The sequence below is a fragment of the Anabrus simplex genome, chromosome 6 (assembly GCF_040414725.1).
Source record: "Anabrus simplex isolate iqAnaSimp1 chromosome 6, ASM4041472v1, whole genome shotgun sequence".
NCBI classification, from domain to species: domain Eukaryota; kingdom Metazoa; phylum Arthropoda; class Insecta; order Orthoptera; family Tettigoniidae; genus Anabrus; species Anabrus simplex.
This window is the reverse complement of record NC_090270.1, coordinates 267602335-267622137: the sequence shown is the minus strand read 5'-3', so window position 1 is coordinate 267622137 and position 19803 is coordinate 267602335. Positions and strand designations below refer to the sequence as shown.

The 19803-nt window shown below is 36.5% G+C and overlaps 1 protein-coding gene across 2 annotated transcripts in view; it reads left to right on the top strand.

Moving 5' to 3' along the window:
* Cse1 (chromosome segregation 1) overlaps positions 1-19803 on the top strand; it is a 296434-nt gene that overhangs the window by 11746 nt on the left and 264885 nt on the right. For both annotated transcript variants that reach the window (XM_067150404.2, XM_067150403.2), the window contains exons 4-5: positions 3368-3560; positions 10687-10832. In XM_067150404.2, coding sequence (XP_067006505.1) covers positions 3368-3560; positions 10687-10832 — 339 coding nt within the window. The remainder of the gene's footprint in view (positions 1-3367; positions 3561-10686; positions 10833-19803) is intronic.

Sequence of the window (19803 nt, the reverse complement as noted above, 5' to 3'; positions counted from 1 at the left end):
CATTATTAAACCGACTCCTGCATTTCCCCTGTTTGATTTTGTGTTGATAATTCGGTAGTCGCCTGACCAAAAATCTTGTTCTTCCTGCCAGCGTACTTCACTTATACCAACTACATCTAACTTTAGCCTATCCATCTCCCTTTTCAGATTCTCGAACCTACCACAACGATTCAAACTTCTAACATTCCACACTCCGACTCGCAGAATGTCAGCATTTATCTTCCTGATGATTGCTTCCCTCTCGTTTAATCCCCACCCGGCAATCCGAATGGGGGGACTATTCTACCTGAGAGGAAGCCATCATCAGTACATCATTCATACAGAGAGAGCTGCATGTCCTCGGGAAGCAGTTACGGCTGTAGTTTCCCGTTGCTTTCAGCCGTGTGGCAGTATCAACACAGCTAAGCCATGTTGAGTATTATTACAAGGCCATATCAGTCAATCATCTAGACTGCCGCCCATGCAACTACCGAAAGGCTGCTACCCCCCTTTCGATGAACCATTCGTTAGTCTGATCTCTCAACAGATACCCATCCAATATGGTTGCACCTGGGGCTCGGCTATCTGCATCATTGGGACACGCAAGCCTCCCCACCACGACAAGGTCACATGGTTCGCAGAGGAGGATCCTAGTTATAGCAAGTGAAAATTCATGACTCTTGTTGACATTTTTGAATTGCTTACAGATAACCAGCTGATCAAACATTTAGTTCAAGAGACTTAACCGTATGCAGTGTTTTTAAATTTTACGGACCCACAAATAACTTCTGATGAAATTCGTTGCTTTATTGCCATAGTTGTTATTTCTGGATATACTAGTTTGCCCTTCAAGCATTCTTATTGGGACACGCAGGATGATATGAAGACAGTGAAAGATTGTCATTCTCTATCTCTGTAGCTAACACGCAAGTATTGAGGGTGGGCTTTTATATGCCTCCGAAAATATAGACTACTGTAGTTACTCTATAGATTGTAACTGCATCTGAAGTTCTTTGATTCTTCATTTTCTTATTATTTTATTCTATTGTTCCAGTGAGTGCTTTGTTTTGACAGGCAACGAACTGTACATATGTGTCCATGTACTGCAAACAAATATTTTCTCCTGTGTTCAATAATTCTTTTTTTGCTGTGATGTGAATGAAAACTGATATTCCATATTCTTACAATAAATAATGGTAGGATATTTCAACATTGTTATTGCATGAAAACAAAAAAACACTTTGCAACCTAAATTCGACTTTCAAAACTCGTTATTTAAAAATAGGTAGTGCAAGTGCCTAGCGTTGCATATGGCAACATCAAATATCTTATGACCTAGCAATTCCAAAATTCTGGAACTTGTTTTATTAGTTTATTTTGGTCTCAGACATGCGGCAAAACACAATAAATAAGCAAATCTCAGAAAAAAATTAATTCAGGCGCTAATGGGTTAATAGTAATTTAGCCTATAACTCAACAGTTTTGTCTCTATGAGACAACCTGTGATAATATCATTAGGGCCTATATTAAGTTATACGTGTTGTAGAAAGTAACAGTGGTCTATGCCACAGAACAGAGCTATTTAAAGCTTTGTGTTTATTTATTTGATACCACCAACAGAGATGTTTCTCCAATTTCAGGTGGCTTGGTCACTATACATTAATTATTAAAAATAACAAATGTTAGAAAGAATATCTAAAAATAAAAATATACAACATTAGTAGAAGTAAAGCAGCAAATGGAATTTGCAGCACATTAATACATTTTCAAGTTTGAAATGGACTTACTACCTAAAATACTTAATATCTAAAAATGATCGTAGGATATAAACTTCATGGTTCTGATCCAAATTGAATTTTGATCTAAAAATCTAAAAAATGAATAAAATAAAAGTCGAAATACAGAAACATTCCTTAGTATGTGGCCAAAGTAAGAGTTCTTTCTGCATTTGATTGTAATCATGCGTTCTCCGTTGGATTTTGCCGAGTTCTGCAATTCCTGATTTGTTTGCCGAACAACTCGTGAAATCTTCAGCATTTTATTATGGGTTCACATTTCAGAGACTTCTGGGCGTTTAACTGAGGTGTTCTTGAGGATCCATGTTTCTGGACGATTCATAAACTTTGACCTTAGTTTTAGATTTATGTTGTCGTTACAAAAGCAGTACTTCAGTTTTGTGAATTTTGTATAATACATTGATGTGCAAATATTTCCTACATTAATTAAATTCTGATTGAGATTCTTTTCATCATCTTCCTAGCATTATTCCTGTACAGTGGCAGGATCCGCTTGATGACACATCTGTCTCCATTTAGACTGATTAAAATTCTTTTAAATTTAGTGTTAATGCCAGAATGACTTAAGGGACTTGGAAATTGTGAATATATCTCTATTATATTAAAATGAACTATTTTATTTGTTTAGTACTTATCTTGCTAGTACGACTCATCTTTGTACCGCCATTGGTTTTTGTGGTTTCCCTATAACCGCACAACCTCTAGTAGCACTAGTTGAGAATCCAACCAGTCTCTGGGATAATGACCTAACAGATAGACTTAGTTAACAATCGGGTCATCCTCAACTGCATCATTTGTTGTTGAAGATTGTAGTCACTGATCCCATACAATTCGGTCAAAGGACCTTTTGCATCAGATGTCAGCTTATGAAACTCACATCGAAGGCAGAATTTTCAGACTTCCTCACACAACTGCAGCCCTTACCCATCTGTTTTGCAGGCATTGTCTTCTTTGTTTTGCAACTGGAGTATTCAAATACTAGTTTTCTGCAAACTTTTGGTCTTTTCTTTTTCCAGTTCTCTCCATTTCTCTTTCATTTTCTGCATTTACCACTGCTTCTCAATAAATCACCCTCCATATACACCATGTCTTCAAGCACAATGAAATGACAAAAACTGTGCTTGCTATTGGCCTTTCAGAAATGACGTTCAGCGTAGTCCATTGTCGCACAGCAGAAAGTGTGACTTCATGTTTGCAAATATTAAAACTAAATGAAAAGGATATAAGAAAGTGACAGTCATTAATAATGTTACAAACTACAGCAGATAAAGCATAACGGAACCCAATCCTGTCTTTATCTCCATTTTGTGAAAAGTGTGGCATAGCCCACTATCTCTTTCTACACCTCGTTCAGTATATTTGAGAAATTACTCTTGTATGGGGCAAATACACAGTTTCAAGTGAAGATGTTTATATAACATGTTTATGTGCCATTTTCTTACCTGGAAATGCTATTGATGTAGGTTAAGTTGGATATTTTTGTTTGTACTGTATTTTGTGAACTGTTTCAGGTACGGTATCTACATTTGGAGAAAATTTACTTATTATTTCGTTAATCTTTAGAATAATTATTTTTGTTTCTTACTTTGTAGGAAGAAGATTCTCCAGACCGTATACATGCAGAGGATCGTGAAGCTGTTAAGAAGTTGATTATCAACCTGATGCTTCATTCTCCCGAAGCAATTCAAAAACAGCTCAGTGATGCTGTGTCAATTATTGGGCGACATGATTTCCCTGATAAATGGCCAGACTTACTGTCCCAGATGGTGGACAAATTCAACACAGGTCAGTTGCACCGTGCAATAACTTTGAGATTGTTTTCCGTACTTATTTCTGAAACAGCTTACATCCGTTACCTCTAGCAATCACGGATTGTATCCAGGTTACTTTGTTTGACTGTAGCTTGCTAACACAAAGTTGTTTGAATGGGGGGTTAAAGGAAGTCTGAGGGAATAACTCCATTCAGTGGAGGTAGTTAAACGCAACATAAACATGTATATGATAGTGCTCTGTGTTATAGTTAGTGTTTCAACAGACTGAAAAACGTAAAAGTTATATTAAGAAACAGTGTTAGGTTTAATGGTCCACTCAATCAATACACTTCACTTTACAAGTGAAAATTACTTGATATAAACATATATTAAACATACCTTTGAACATGTTTCGTCTCTTTTGAGACTTCTTCAGCCAAAATGTCTCGTAGTAGATTACAAAGGTCATTGTTGCTTTCTAGTAATTGAAAAAAATGGAAGAACCCATGTCCTTTAAGAACTATTTGAGAATACACTAAAGATAAAATATACACATTATGTACATGATATTGTCCTCACTTCTTGCAAAAAAAATTTATCTTCAATGTTAAAATTTGAAACATATCTTGAAATATGACATGCCAGCTATAACGTCTCGTAACAGATTACATTGCTCATTGGTGCTGTCTAGTAATTTTCAAAATCTCTTTATTTGCAAATGAGGTGTCTACCTCGGTGGCAAATGGTACACTAAAATACATTATTGTCAAGCACTAAATTTTAAATTAACAAGAGACAAAGAAAATTTTCCTAGAATACAATATTATACAATTTACGCTAATAATTTGTTCTATTAAACACATACATCATCCTTAATAAATTTATATTGTTTACAAAATTCTACTTATAATATCTTACAAACATAGTCAACTCATATACAATATGTGAAATTACTTCTAATAATAATATACAACTGGTATGAGATTAAAATTAACATTGAATTTATTTACATATTTATATTTTACCCATTTTTGGAACATAAGTAGCATAACGACCTGCTGCGTCTTAACCAGAGCCCCTTTTGCTACCACTTTTCAGAGTTCCTGAAGGGCCTTCACAGCTACCGTAGCGGTCCCAGGGCCCTCGAAGTCCCCACTGTACTTCACCCCTACAGGCAGTCCCCTACTTGGGCTGTCCAAACTCCATAGACCAGGGGATGGAATTAATTTAATCACACACATTTTTTATTTACAATATCCTGCACTAGTCGAATGCCCTCTAATATTTCATTTATTTTCTCTGTTGTTGTTTATTCTCTTCTTGAATATCTGTACAGATTTTGGAAAAGGATCAAACACTACCCCTGGTAAACTGTTCCACTCCTTCACGCCCTTCCCAATGAATGAAAATTTACCCCAATCGCTTCTGCTAAAATTCCTTCTAATTTTGTACTTGTGGTCAGTTCTACCAATATAATTATTTTCCAACTGAAGCCTCTCACGGATATCTCTCCATGCTTCTTCTCCTGTATAGGCTCTATATAATCCTATAAGTCTAGTTTTCTCCCTTCTCTTACTTAAAGGTTCCCAACCAAGTTCCTTTAACATTTCTGATACACTACTCTTTCTCCTGAAATCCCCTGTTACAAACCTTGCTGCTTTCCTCTGCACACCATCTAGTTCTTTTATTAGGTATTCTTGGTGAGGATCCCAAACACTGTTTGCATATTCCAAAAATGGACGAACCATACTTAAGTAACTTTTTTCTTTTAATTCTTTGTTGCATCCTTTAAGTAGCCTCATTATGACATGTAACGATCTGTATGCTTTCCCAACAATGTCATCAACATGACCCTTCCAGTGCAAATTACTTTCAAATCTCACACCTAAGTATTTGCACTTGCCATCTTTAGGGATAACTACCTCATCCAAAGTATATTCAAATTCAGTTTTAAAGCTCCTGTTTGTAAATGTTGTAACAGTTGATTTGCCTCCATTAACCTTCATATTATTTTCTTGAACCCATTCTTGGATACTCTCAATGTCCCGTTGTAATTCTGAGCAATCCTCACTGTTATTTATTTCCCTATAAACAATTATGTCATCTGCATACAATCTTATTTTCGATGTTATATTGTTCCCTAAATCATTTGCGTATATGAAGAAAAGTAACGGACCGATTATACTACCCTGTGCAATTCCCTTCCAAACTTTCTCTTCCTGTGATATATAATTTCCTACTTTGACTTTCTGAACCCTTGAATTTAGAAATGTTCGTATCCAACGTATAACCCTTACGTCCAGTCCTATTCCCTCCAATTTCTTTAATAATATTCCATGTTCCAATCTATCAAAGGCTTTGGAAAGATCTATGGCTATGCAATCTAACTGGCCTCCTGAATCCAACTGATCTGATATGTCCTGCTGAAATCCCACCAGTTGTGCCTCACAAGAAAATTTCTTTCTAAATCCATACTGGCTCCTCATGAACCAATTTTTATCATCACATATCCCTCTGATGTACTTTGATATTAAACTCTCCAGTATTTTACAAACTATACTGGTCAGGCTGATGGGTCTGTAGTTCTCTGGTTTCCTTTTATCACCCTTTCCTTTATAAATTGGTATTATTATAGATTCCTTCCATTCTTTTGGTATTACACTATTATTTATGACATAGTCAAAGAGAAATTTTAAATAAGGCACTATATACCACCCCATCGTCTTTAATACATCCCCAGTAATTTGATCACTTCCTGCTGCTTTTCCTTGCTGAAGCAGTTGGATTTCTCTGAAAATATCTTCATTTGTGAATGAGAAGCTTCTTGTTTCCCTATGTGTCTCTCCCTCTCTATCTTCTGTTATGGTTTCCAAGTCCTGACAATCTTCTACTGAATCTCTGAATTCCCTACTGAAGAGGTTTGCTTTCTCATTATCTGTTAAATAGTGTTCACCCCTTTCTCCCACCATTGTAGGAATTTGGATTCCTTTTCCTTTTTGATTCCTAATATATGAATACAGCTTTTTCCATTTCCCTTTGTGGTCATTACCCTCTTGAAGAATGCCATTCATATAATTCTCTTTTGCTTCCTTTTTCACTCTATTCAGTTCCCTCATTAGCTGTTTTCTAGTTTCTCTATTCTCCCTACCCTCTTTGATTTTCCTGTTTACTATTCTACATTTTCTTTGTAATTTTCTTATTTCCCTTGTATAATAAACAGGGTCTGAGGTCATTTACCCTTCTTAACAGGTACAAATCTCTTCTCTCCTTCCCAAATGATTCCTTTAAATTTAGCCCAAAGTGTATCCACATTACGCCCTTCACTTATCCAACAACTGAATTGTGATTTAAGGTAAGTCCCAAATTCATCAACTTTAGTTTTTCTGTTTAATTTCTTGTCTTGTGTGACCCTCTTATTAAGCCTTTTTGGTACCAGTCCTACATCCATTATTACAGCCTTATGGTCACCTATTCCTTCAATTACCTCAGTTTTATCAACAATTTCCCATGGTTTAACCAAGAATACATCTAGTAAGTTATTGAGACGAGTCGGTCCTTGTACTACTTATGTAAATCCTCCCTCCCAAATTAACTTATTTGCCAGTTTCTGTTCATGGGCTTCACTTGCAGCTCCATTCCATTCAACTTCAGGCAAGTTTAGATCTCCCCCAATTATTACCATATCATTATTATTGTTTTTATGAGTATAATCTATTATTTTCTCAAATATTTCCATGTCTCTTTCCTCTCTTCCAGGCCTGTATGTTCCTATAATTCCCACCTCCTTCATATTATGACAAACTAATTTTATCCCTAATATTTCATCCCTTTCATCGGCAAACCATTCATGTGAACAATAAGTTTCCTTCACCAGAATAAACACCCCCCCTCCCTTTTTATCTCCTCGGTCTCTACGATAGACTGTGTACCCTTCTGGAAATACTTCTCTATTACCCACCCCTTCTCTCAACCATGATTCTACTCCTATCACCACATCAGTCTCATAAGATTCCATCAATGTACCGAATTTTAATTGTTTATTTACTACACTCTGACAGTTTACCAAGAGCAGTCTCAGACCTCCTTCCTCCCTAAAACTTGACTGTTGCAATTGGGTAACGTTTGACTCATGAGTTGAGAACGTCCCTGGAACCCAGATCCTTGTACATAGATCTTGATTTAAGGGTCTGGGTTTTCTGGCAAGTTTCCCTGTATGTGCCAGTTTAGTGGTATGGGTTTTCTTAAGTACAGATTAGTTTGCAAATCTCTGTTGATAATTGTAGCAATTTGTCTACAGAGATTTGCTTTTCCATTACCATTCAGATGTAACCCATGCCTAGTAAACATTTGCCTGCCAAGACCTAAAGTATCTACTACATAGACATTTCTAAAACTCTTACATAATCTCTTGATTTTTATATTTACGTCATGTACAGCTTTGTTCACACATGAGTCCTCTAAAAGGTCATACCTAGGTGGCACATTAACTACAATTACTTTTGAGTCAGGTAGTTTGGAAATCTTACCTCTGAGAGTCATAACTAGTTCCTCACCTTCATTTGCAGCAATGTCATTTGTACCACTCACAATTACCACATAATTGTCCTTCTCTAACACAGGATCACAACTTGAAAGGACGTCTTCAGTTTTGGCACCTGGTTTTATTAGTCCTAAAACCTCATTTTCTGGATTCTGCAGCTCATCCTTGATGCCTTCTGCCTTACCCCGCCCTTGACTGTCTGCGTAGAGATGAATCTTTGGCGATCTTGACTTTCGGTTGGTTTTCTTCTTCTGTAGGTTACCTCCACTGGATTTAAAATTATTTGGAAAACTTGGTATGTCTTCTTCTGGAACTTGCTGAAGTAACTGAAATCTATTTTGGCACTGCAAAGAGTTTTTTCCCGGTTTTAAGTTGTACGTAGTTTCTCCCATATGTTTAACATTAGGCCTAAAATGGCTACGCGTCACTTCCGTCCACGGCGATCTTTCTTCTCCAATGTCTTCTTTATCTTCCAGTTTCTTTATTCTGTCCTTTAAGCTTTCATTTTCATGTTTCAGAGCGTATAAATCTTCTTGTAGCACTCCTAAAATCTTAATTATAGTTTCATATGTCTCTCTTTCTTGTTGTTCTGACTCACTATCGGTAGCCACTCACTTTCTTCAATATCAGTCCTATTTACAATATTTGCACAACGAAAATGGTACCATTCATCACACTTACGACATAGAATCCCATTTTTAACTACTCTTCTGCATTTGCCACATTTTTCACTGCATCTTACACCATTATCTACTACGGATATCGCAGACTCACACACAGTAGTCGCCATCTTATCTGCTCTATCAGAATTTAAAAACGGAAGAACCCATGTCCTTTATGAACTGTTGAGAATACACTAAATACAAAATATACACACTATTTACAATAAAATTGTTCAGCACTTCTTGCAAAATAATCTTTCTTCAGTGTGTTAACATTTGAATGAACTTTCTTGAAAATGTTACATGCAGTGTTGGTAGCTGATAGTTTCAGTGTGCTGACTGAGGGAGATTGAAATTCTGGCCTCGGAATAGGAATGGGACCAAATCCACATCAGAATATTTAATTCATATGGAAATTTCTTTCAAAAAAATAAGCTGCTATTATTATTATTATTATTATTATTATTATTATTATTATTATTATTATTATTATTATTATTACTACTACTACTACTACCTAGATTGTACATAAGATTCAGTCATTCAGATGTTCAAAACTCTTGATCTCACTAGTTGTTTGCAACTAGGAAGAGGAATTAGATATTGAAATAATTTACTGAGGGAGATGTTCAATGGATAAATTTCCAAATTCTTTGAAATTATTTAAGAAAAAACTAGGTAAATAACTGATAGGCAGTCTGCCATGTGGGAGACTCTTAAATGCGTATTAGTGGTGATTGTTTGATGTGATTGATTGATTGACTGATTGATTGATTGATTGATTGATTGATTGATTGATTGATTGAACTCTTAGTATGGTATAGGTCGCAATGCGCATTGCAAAGTTCACAATTGCAGTTGCTGTCTGACTCATGAACGTGTTTTTGATGCATATTTTGTGGTGGAAGCCATGGACTGCAATGCATGTCACAATGTGTCTGAGGTTATAATGCATTTTCTTCCAGTCTTCCATTATTGTTATTAATGCTGTATTGTTTGGAAGCTGTAAAATGTTCCATTTCTATTTCTTTAACCCGCGATCACTCGCGCATCAGCAAATCACGCAATCACTTGCGTTGTTAGGTGGAACCTAAAATCTGTACTTCTCTTATAAAATCATTAAATTTGTATGTTTCTGTTTGTTTTTATTTTATTTAAATGTTTTTATTGTATACTGATAATTTTAACATGTTTTATTATTTTTATTGAATACGGCATATAGTTAAACTTAAACATTACATGTATTTCAAATGATATAGCACCAACTGATAGTAGCCTATAAACGTATCAGCTTACTTACTAAATCACAAATACATTTGTAATATTTATGGTCTAAAAGATAGGTTACTTTATCCTATGGTATTAATGTTGTTTTCAGCATTTTCACACAATCGGCGCATAATTATTCCCAGGAAAACTCATGTGATCAACGTAATTTTCATCTAACAACCAGCTAATAATTTGCTGTCTTTGACTTACACTCATATTGCTGACAATCAAATTGTTGAAAATCATACACACGTGATGACTCGCGCTGTTAGGTCTCCCCTAACGCTACTCACTGGTTACACACACACGACCGCTCGCGCTGTGAGATAGCAACTAACACAACCCGTAATGTGCTCTTTCCCCCATTTTTTCCTCCCCTCCAAAATATCACAGCTACTACACAAATACATCATGGCTTGCTCAAAGGACCGAATGAGGCATTTTCAAATGAACATCGATTCCAACCTAAGGATAAACGAGTTGTAGCAAAATTTGTAAAAATGTTATATTGAACCTCATAGCGCGAGTGATCGCGGGTTAAATTTTGTTCCTGTAAATGTTGTATGTGAAGTATCTACTGTATATTCTGGTTAGATGGAAGAGAGGGTCAAATGGCCTTAATCTTGCTAGACAGAATATATGTATTCTGTTCCCACATTAGTAATTATGAACTAATTTTTGTTTTGCAGGAGATTTTTACGTAATCAATGGCGTTCTTCACACTGCTCATTCATTGTTCAAGCGTTACCGCTTTGAATTCAAGTCACAGGAGCTATGGACAGAAATCAAATTTGTGCTGGACAGGTTTGCTAAGCCACTGACTGATCTCTTTCAGGTAAGAAAGAGCATGAAATTTTGACACACAGTACACAATTTCTTTTATAACAACAATCATCATCATCATCATCATCATCATTACCCTTTATCCAGCTGTAGCCGGGTAGGGGCAATATGGTTCCTCTCCACTTTCTTCGGTCTTTCCACCACTCCTCCTCCAACACTGTGTCCCAGTCCAGGTTTCTTTCTATAATGCTGCGTTGGATGGTATCCTTCCATCTCAATCGTGGTCGTCCACGGCCTCTCCTTCCTTGGATTTGCATTTCCATCACCTTTTTTGGCATTCTTTCGTCGCTCATTCGCTTTATGTGCCCAAACCATCTTAGTCAGCTCTTCTCTATTCTATCATTCATTTTTTCCACTCCAATTTCTTCCCGGATTTTCTCATTTCTTATTTTGTCTCGTCTACTCTTCTGTATCATAGTCCTCAAGAATTTCATTTCGGCTGCCTGTATTCGACTCTCATCCTTCTTTGTCATTGTCCAAGTTTCTGCTCCGTAAGTTGTTATGGGTACGTAATACATCTTGTACATAGTATCCTTTGCTTCCATTGGCACATCTTTGTCCCATAACATATTTCTTACACTATGATAGAAACAACTTCCAGCTTGAATCCTTTTACTAATCTCAGCATCCAGTCGAGCATTCTCCATTAATTCACTCCCCAGGTATTTAAACGTTTCCACTACTTCCAGGGGCTTGTCTGCAAGTCTAATCTGACTTTTCCCTTCTTTCTCCCCTCTAGTCATAACAAGAGTTTTACTCTTTTCTACATTTATTTTCAATCCACATTCTTCAATCTTCCTATTCACCACATTCAATTGTTCTTGAACCTTCCTGTCATCTTCCCCCCAAATCACAATATCATCTGCAAATAACATCATGTTCATTTCTCTTCCTCCATATGCTGCTTTTGCTGTTCTCATGATGTCATCCATTACTATTGTAAACAGGATTGGTGATAGAATACTTCCCTGTCTCAGCCCACTAGTTATTTTGAACCAACTTGTCCTGCCAACTTGTGTTTGCACGCAACTACAACATTCCTTATACAATGCCATGATCATTTTTATTAATCCCTGTCCAATTCCTTTTTGCACCAGACTGTCCCAAACTTTCGTCCTAGGGACACTGTCATATGCCTTTTCAATATCAATGAATGTCATCACCATATCATTCCCGTACTCCCAATGCTTTTCCATTAGTTGTCTCATAATGAAAATGGGCTCTCTTGTTGACCTTCCACTTCTGAAACCAAACTGATTTTCCTGTATCTGCTTCTCAACCCTCAACCTTATTCTGCTTTCCAGTATCCTTTCCATTATCTTAGCAACATGGGATATTAGAGTAATTCCCCTGTAGTTCTTCAAAACTTTCTTATCACCTTTCTTGAAAATTGGGATGATTATTCCTTTTTGCCAATCCTCAGGGACCTCCTTATTCTCCCAGACATTCCTGAGAACCCGATATGTCCACTGCAGGCCTACAGCTCCAGCTGCCTTTATCATCTCCACTGAAATTTCATCTATTCCAGCAGTTTTTCCATTCTTCATCTTTCTTACTGCCATTTCAATTTCATTCATTGTAATTTCTTTATCCATTTCTTCGTCAACTAATTGCCTTTCTTGGTCGTCCATTGAATGACTGTCATCCGTTCTTATGTTCAGCAGCTTATGAAAATACTCTCTCCATCTATTTCTTATTTCTTCTGGCTTTGTTAAAATTATGCCACCTTCATCCTTCACAAATCTGGTGTTTACTTGATCTCTCTTTTTAATTCTCTATGTTTATTTAATCTTAGAACCACCACCACCACCACCACCACCACCACCACCACCACCACCACCACCACCACCACCACCACCACCACCACCTTGTCGTTCAAACCAGCCTTCTCTGTTCATTCCCAGCATCTACATCTCTTCAGAGGAGCTGCAGATCATTTGTGTCATGAGGTTCTGGATGTTTCCTTTCCATGATATTGCAAATGAGACTGTTGTCTCTTATTAGGTGTCCAAATATTTCCACCTTCCTTTTTCTTGTTTTTCTGATGAGACGACTTTTTTTCGTTTACTTCTCTCAACACTACAGTGTTACTTTTTCTTACAGTTTAGTTATTGGGTGTAATTGTCTCCAAAATCGCATCTCAGCTACCTCAAACCTGCCCATTTCTTGTTTCCCCAGGGTCAATAATTCACTCCCATATATTAGTACACTCCACATATAAGATGTAACAAACTCTTTCCTGGTCTGAAGACTGAAGTCTTTATTGAAGTTCTTATTTTGATTGCATTCTTTGCCATAGCTACCCTTTTTTAACCTCCCTCATGCTTTAGTTACCATTAGTAATACTGATAATAATTCTAAGGTAACAGAACTCAGAAATTAAAGAACTTAGGTTTTTGTGGCTCATTATCATTTATTAAATCAATGTTATTTGTGGATTAATGCTACTTTTATTTACCAACAAGTATTTAACAAAAAGTCAAACTTTCTGCCAAGTTTCATTGGCTTTCATCAGGGCAAAGCATATGAAAGACTGCTGCTGACAGTAAGCATAGAAATGCTTCAAGGAATGAGGAAGTCCGTTGAGCGAATTACAACCACATTATTCATGGCCTCCTACTGACTGGACTCAAGGATCGTTGTACTGTGCTGTGGTGGTTGGGAGGGAAGTTGCGGACTCACTGCCCTCTGTCGACAGTTTCTGGAGTACGTCATGCTGTGGCATGGTGGTGTTATGTACCTGTTTCTGGAGTAACGTACAGGTCTCCGTGTATTCGACAATTTGAAGCTGTCTTCCCTGTTCAGGTTATTTGGGCACAGCTCTGTCTCTCTGGCTTCCCTCTTAAATCGAGCATAGTAACCTTTTACAGGCGTGATAACATTTGCATGGTCGAACAGATTTGATGGTCCATATTGTAGAAGAATTCTGCTATGGTGGACTGGATTATAACATTTTCTGTGGAAGATGAAAGAGTGACATTCTTAACTTATCTGACATGTTCTCTGACTCTGGTGCTAATAAGCCTTTTTGTCATGGAACTTCATAGATTCAAGGTTTTTTTTTTTTCTCTCTCTTCTTTCACTGGTCGAAACAAGGATTTGAGCTTCCGGTCTGTGATGAAAGCTGGACTTATACTGTACTTCCTAAGAATGTGCCCTGTTCTGTTACACCTTCCATGTAAGGAAGGAATTATTTTCTTCTGAAGTCCTGGTATGTACTATCCCTGTTAGGCTCCTTGATCTTTACAGCTGGTGCTATGCCTCGTGATGTATGGCCGTTTCTCTTCTCGGATGCTGTCATTTCTCTTAATGCACTCGATCAGTTATCAGCATCTGCAAGGTTATTCACTCTAGCAAATAACGTATTAAGAAGAGCTGTTTTTTGGCAGGGGTGGCGGTGTGAGGACTTATGAAGGTACTTTTCAGAATGCATAGGTTTTTTGCACATTGCATGGCCTAGTGTACTATCTTTTTTGCACTAGCACATCAAAGAAAAGTAATTTATCTTAATTTTCTATTTCCATTGTGAACTTGATGTTCCTGTTGATAGAATTTAGGTGCTTCAAAAATTAATTTAATGTTTCTCTTCCATATGGCCAGACTGAAAATGTGTCATCTGCGTGATGATAGAAGCGCTTAGGTTTCAGGGGTGCTGTACTATACGCGAACCTTTTCTTGAGCTCTGAGCTCCCTAGTGCTGAATCGGTAGACCTCGGTTATTTTAGACATCCGTATTGGCAACCTTTGAAACACAAACTATGAATCGCTTATGCATCGCTGTGCAACATCTGGCGTACACTTTATGACCTAGTACTGTTGTTGTTTACACAGCAAAGCCAAACTATAGAATTCATGCTAGGAACAAGATTCGCATCGAGAAATGTTATATAATGTTAAATAATGTATGTGTGACACAGTTGTTGGTGTAAGATTATAAATGTTTAGAGAATTCATATCAATCGATCACATTATCGATTCAATTCAGATTTCATTTCCATCCAGTTGGCTGTATAACCGAAACCGGCAGCGCTCCCTCCTTACTCCTCACCCCGTAACAATCGGGCTCAAGAAAAGGTTCGCGTATAATAGTTAATGCAGCAGACTCAGTGTGTTCCATTAACATGTTTGCAGCCACTGGTGACAGAGATGACCCCATTGCCGCTCCTTCTGCCTGTTTTTAATGATCCTCCTTGTAGTAGAAGTAAGTAGATTTTAAACAAATTATTGCCAGATTGTTCAGTTCTTCAGGCAGGTATTGTCTGATGTAAGCAAGTGTTTCTTCTACTTGTATATTAGTAAAAAAAAGTTATTAACATCAAACCTTATCAGGATATTTGTAAGAAATGTTTCGAATCTTTAATGTGATGTTCTGTCTTCCCTGCTTCTGGCTGTAACAGTGATGAAGTATAGCAGGCTAACTCATGGGTCGCAGAATGAGTGGCACTCACGATTGGTCTTAGTGGCACATCAATCTTGTGTAGGGAGGCCTTAAATGATTGGAGGTACCAAGTCTGAATTCAGCAATATCTTCTGCAAATGTTCTGGAAGTATTGAGCTCTTGACAAGTTGAGTGACTTTATTTTATTTTTTTATTTTTAGTCGAGCTGTAAAGATCAAGGAGTAACAGGGATAGTACAAACCAGGGCTTCAGAAAAAAGTATTCCTTCCGGCAGGTATAACTGACAGAATAGGGCACATTCTTGGGAAGTACTGTACAATATAAGTCCAGTTTTCACCACAGACCAGAAGCTCAAATCGCTGTTTCGACCAGTCAAAGAAAAAAATGCCCCCTCGGGTGGGTGACACACATGTAGAATACACCCTCGGTATCCCCTGCCTGTCGTAAGAGGCGACTAAAAGGGGTCCCAGGGCTCTCAACTTGGGAGCGTGTGTTGGCGAACATGGGGCACTGAGATGAGTCCTGCCATTGCTTTAACTTACTTCTGCCAGGCTCATTTTCATCTACCCTTCTAACCTCCCTTGTTCAACTCTTGTTCTTTACCGACCCTGACAGTATTAGGTTGCAAGGCCGAGAGAGTCTTTCATTTTCATGCCCATCGCGGCCCTTCTCTTTCTTTAGCCGATACCTTCATTTTTCAAAATGACGTATTCCTTCCATTTTTCTATCTGATTAGTGTTATTATAGATGATGGTTGCCTAGTTGTAGCCTACTTCCCTTTAAAACAATAATCATCACCAGCATCATCTTGGTTTATTTGTGATATTAGCCAAGATTTTAAAGGATACCTGGAGTGTTCGAGCAGAACTGCACTAGAGAAACACAATGATACTGTGTATCACTACCAACTGGTGGAGTGCAATGCGAAGCTTCTATTTTAAGGTTATGGTTCATTCCTTGCAGTGGAACGTTCTATTATCGATCCTATCAAGCAAATACTCAGTAGTTCTGTAATCTAACCTAAATCTCCCATTGTATTCATATGTTTGTTATATTCCAGTACAGGCTGTTTTTGACGTAACATTTATTGAACGGTGAATACCTACACTCGTTCCTTATCACTATTTGAGTCAGAGTCGACCATTTCAGTGATCTTCATGATTTTATGCCAAAATATTAAAATACCGCTCACTTTGGTTTCACTAATAATATGAATTATGAGTCAAAATACACTCATGGAAATAATCCTAATAATATGAGTAACTTTTATTAGTCATGTTGTCCATGAAACAGTTTACTAATATTATTAGGAACATCTACTAATAATTTCGACTCATAAACTAATAACTAATATTATTAGCTAATAATTTTATGAAACATAATACTAATATTATTAGTTAATATTATTGGTTTCTTACTAATAATATTAGTGAAAGATGTTTTATGAAACAGGGCCCCGGGCTGAATCTTGTTGAAACCACCCATACAATTTTTCTTCTTCTGTTAACTGATGGAAGAATGGTGTCAAAATATCATCTTGGTACCTCTCTGCATTTACTATCGTCTCGGAAAAAAAAAAAAAAAAAAAAAAAGGGGGGGGGGGGGGGGGCAATTAATCGTCTTGCACAAACAGTACACCAAACACCAATCTTCCTGTCATAATGAGGGACTTCATAAACACCATTACGATTTTTTACACACCAATAGCAAGAGTTATGACTGCTCACACGACCATTAAGATGAAACCAGATCTTTTACATACGAAAATATGGTGTTACGATGATGGGGCAAATATTTCAGGTTCCCTGTGGGAATCAACATCTGTATCAGATAAATGTCTCACCATGTTAACCGCTGAGATTCAGACTGGCGACTGATGCTTGCCGCTTCGACGGTCTCAGTTCTATGAGAGACCATGTAGTCACCACTGGTGTAGGTGATGAGGTGGTTGATGCGGTTTTTTGAAACAGTATTCGCAATAACTAAGTCATTTATCTCGGCGTTCCATCGGAGTTCGATCATAATTTTGGATACTGTAGCTATAATTATTCTTGATGTTCATTCATTCATTTATTTAGCTTCCACAGACTATGTAATTACATGTTTTGAAATATGCCAACAGTATAGGAGTTGTCGAATGATTTCTTAATACTAACAATAATATATTACCAATATAAATCGTCTGTTATTGTACATTATAAATTTTCCAGCTACCTCATTTCTGGTTGCCAGAATTTTGCCCCAGTGTACTAAGTTGGGCTCATCAGTTGGTAAATAGCACACCCACCAAGATGCATGGCTAGTGCATACCGTGGTAGCAACTGCATAGACTACTTGGAGCCACCGGCAATGTCAATGCATGTCTGTTAGGTCATCAGCCCAGAGGCTGGTTGGATCCCCAAATAGCACCACCAAAGGCTATGCAGTTATAGGAAAACCACAAAAACCAATGGCAGTACTTAAATGAGGCCAATGCATAGGGACCTGAAAAATTAGCATCTATTTGTTTAAAAATTAGCATCTATTTTTTCCAAAATTAGCATCTATTTGCAAAGTTAAAATAATCACATGGTATTAATTTTAACGATTCCAAGTTTATGAAGTGCAATTATTGTCCTTGGTTCACACAAATACAAATTCATTGTTCAAATGAAAGCATTGTCAGTACTTCCGCATTGCTTTTTTCAAATTGCACCGTCTGTCTGTAACAACTGTTTTTTTATTTAGTATTAAAAACTTCATTTTTTGTCTGTATTGACTCAAGATTTTACAATGCTTAGTAAAGCTAAAGGTTCCACCTATTCAATACGTTATCGTAATGGTCTATTTAGAACATCACATATTTATTTAACTTATCATAAAATACATCTTTGGGACCGGTTTCGGCAATTTTGGTAAATAGCACTAGCCATGCATCTTGGTGGGTGTGCTATTTAGCAAAATACACATGATGACAATTTTACATTGGGACACTTTCATCCTGAAAAATAAATGACATACTACTTGGATTTTACCTCACTACTCTGGTAGTGTAAAACATTTGGTGAATTCGCCCCAGTTGGTTACTGGGGATCGAATTCACATCCGTATGATTGGACGTTTCACCGCTGGAGATCTTCTTTCGGAGACGAAGGCACGACAGTAACTTTTTACTGTCGTCTCCTCGTTCCGTTTGGACATGAGACACTTCCGGTATGTACATTCTGGTGAGCCAGACACCCACTGTGGAAATGTTATCGTCTCGAAAAAACGGGAATTTATAGTATGGACAAACTCTAGCCTATTATTTCCAGATTCACAAACACGCCAGGTAGAGCTCATTAACTCAAAGCCTATTTCAATATTTACACTTGTCAATACGACAAGATGTACGGAAAGGTTCATTACTATGCTCTGACCATGAAGACATGTGCCGTCCGTGGGTTATTTACGTATCTACCGCTAACAATCTCCCCGTGAAAACCCAACATCTGGTTCTGAGCAGTTCGACACAGGACGACTGTCCCTATCATATCCTCCTATGATTATTAAATAATATCATTACCATTCTTTATCTGATCATTATCATATTCTGTGATTACCATCAATTAATTTATTATTATCATTAATTTCAATTATAATCCTATTTTTGATTATTATCATTTGTCATCCGGGATGATTATATGCCAACCCTTGCCGACGTTTCAAACGAAGGTTCGTTCTTCCTCCTAATTTATCCGCACAATTTAATGATCAGCTTCCTCATAAAATATTATTATTATTATTATTATTATTATTATTATTATTATTATTATTATTATTATTATTATATTCGTAACAATAAATCATCGCCCATTAAATATCTTAATTTCCTTTCATCATAGTTATTATTCTCAAATTACTATTGCAAGTTCTATATCTTCTGCTTCTTCAACTTTTCATTATTATTATTATTATTATTATTATTATTATTATTATTATTATTATTATTATTATTATTATTATTATTAACATTATTATTAATAGTGGAAATCATGATTATCGTAACCCGTAATCATCCTCGCTATAATACTTCAACTTCTCGCTCTTATTATTCTCATCAAAAAAAAAACAGTAGCTTCATTGGTTATTCTCCTTCTTCAAATATTTTATTTATTATTATTATTATTAGTTAAAAATCTCAAATTTTTCATGTCTACTCCCAACATCATTATTATGTCCAAAATATAAAAAGTAAATTCTTCTTCTTCTTCTTCTTCTTCTTCAAATATTTATTATTATTATTATTATTATTATTATTATTATTATTATTATTATGATTATTATGATTATTTCACGTTTACACTACCGTTACATAAAATCAGCTTCATGGTCCGTATCGCACTTCAATAGATTCACAATTAAGTATTTATTTTCCACCTAGTCGATACAATGATTGCTTAAGGCAATTTTTAATGGTCAAAAGTGGTACATGTTTCGTATATTATCAACATCTTCAGCCACATAACACTGTTTAGATGAAAAATGTATAAAATTGACAAAGTAATGCTTTAGAGGAAGCGTCCTTAAAATTAACATAAGATTG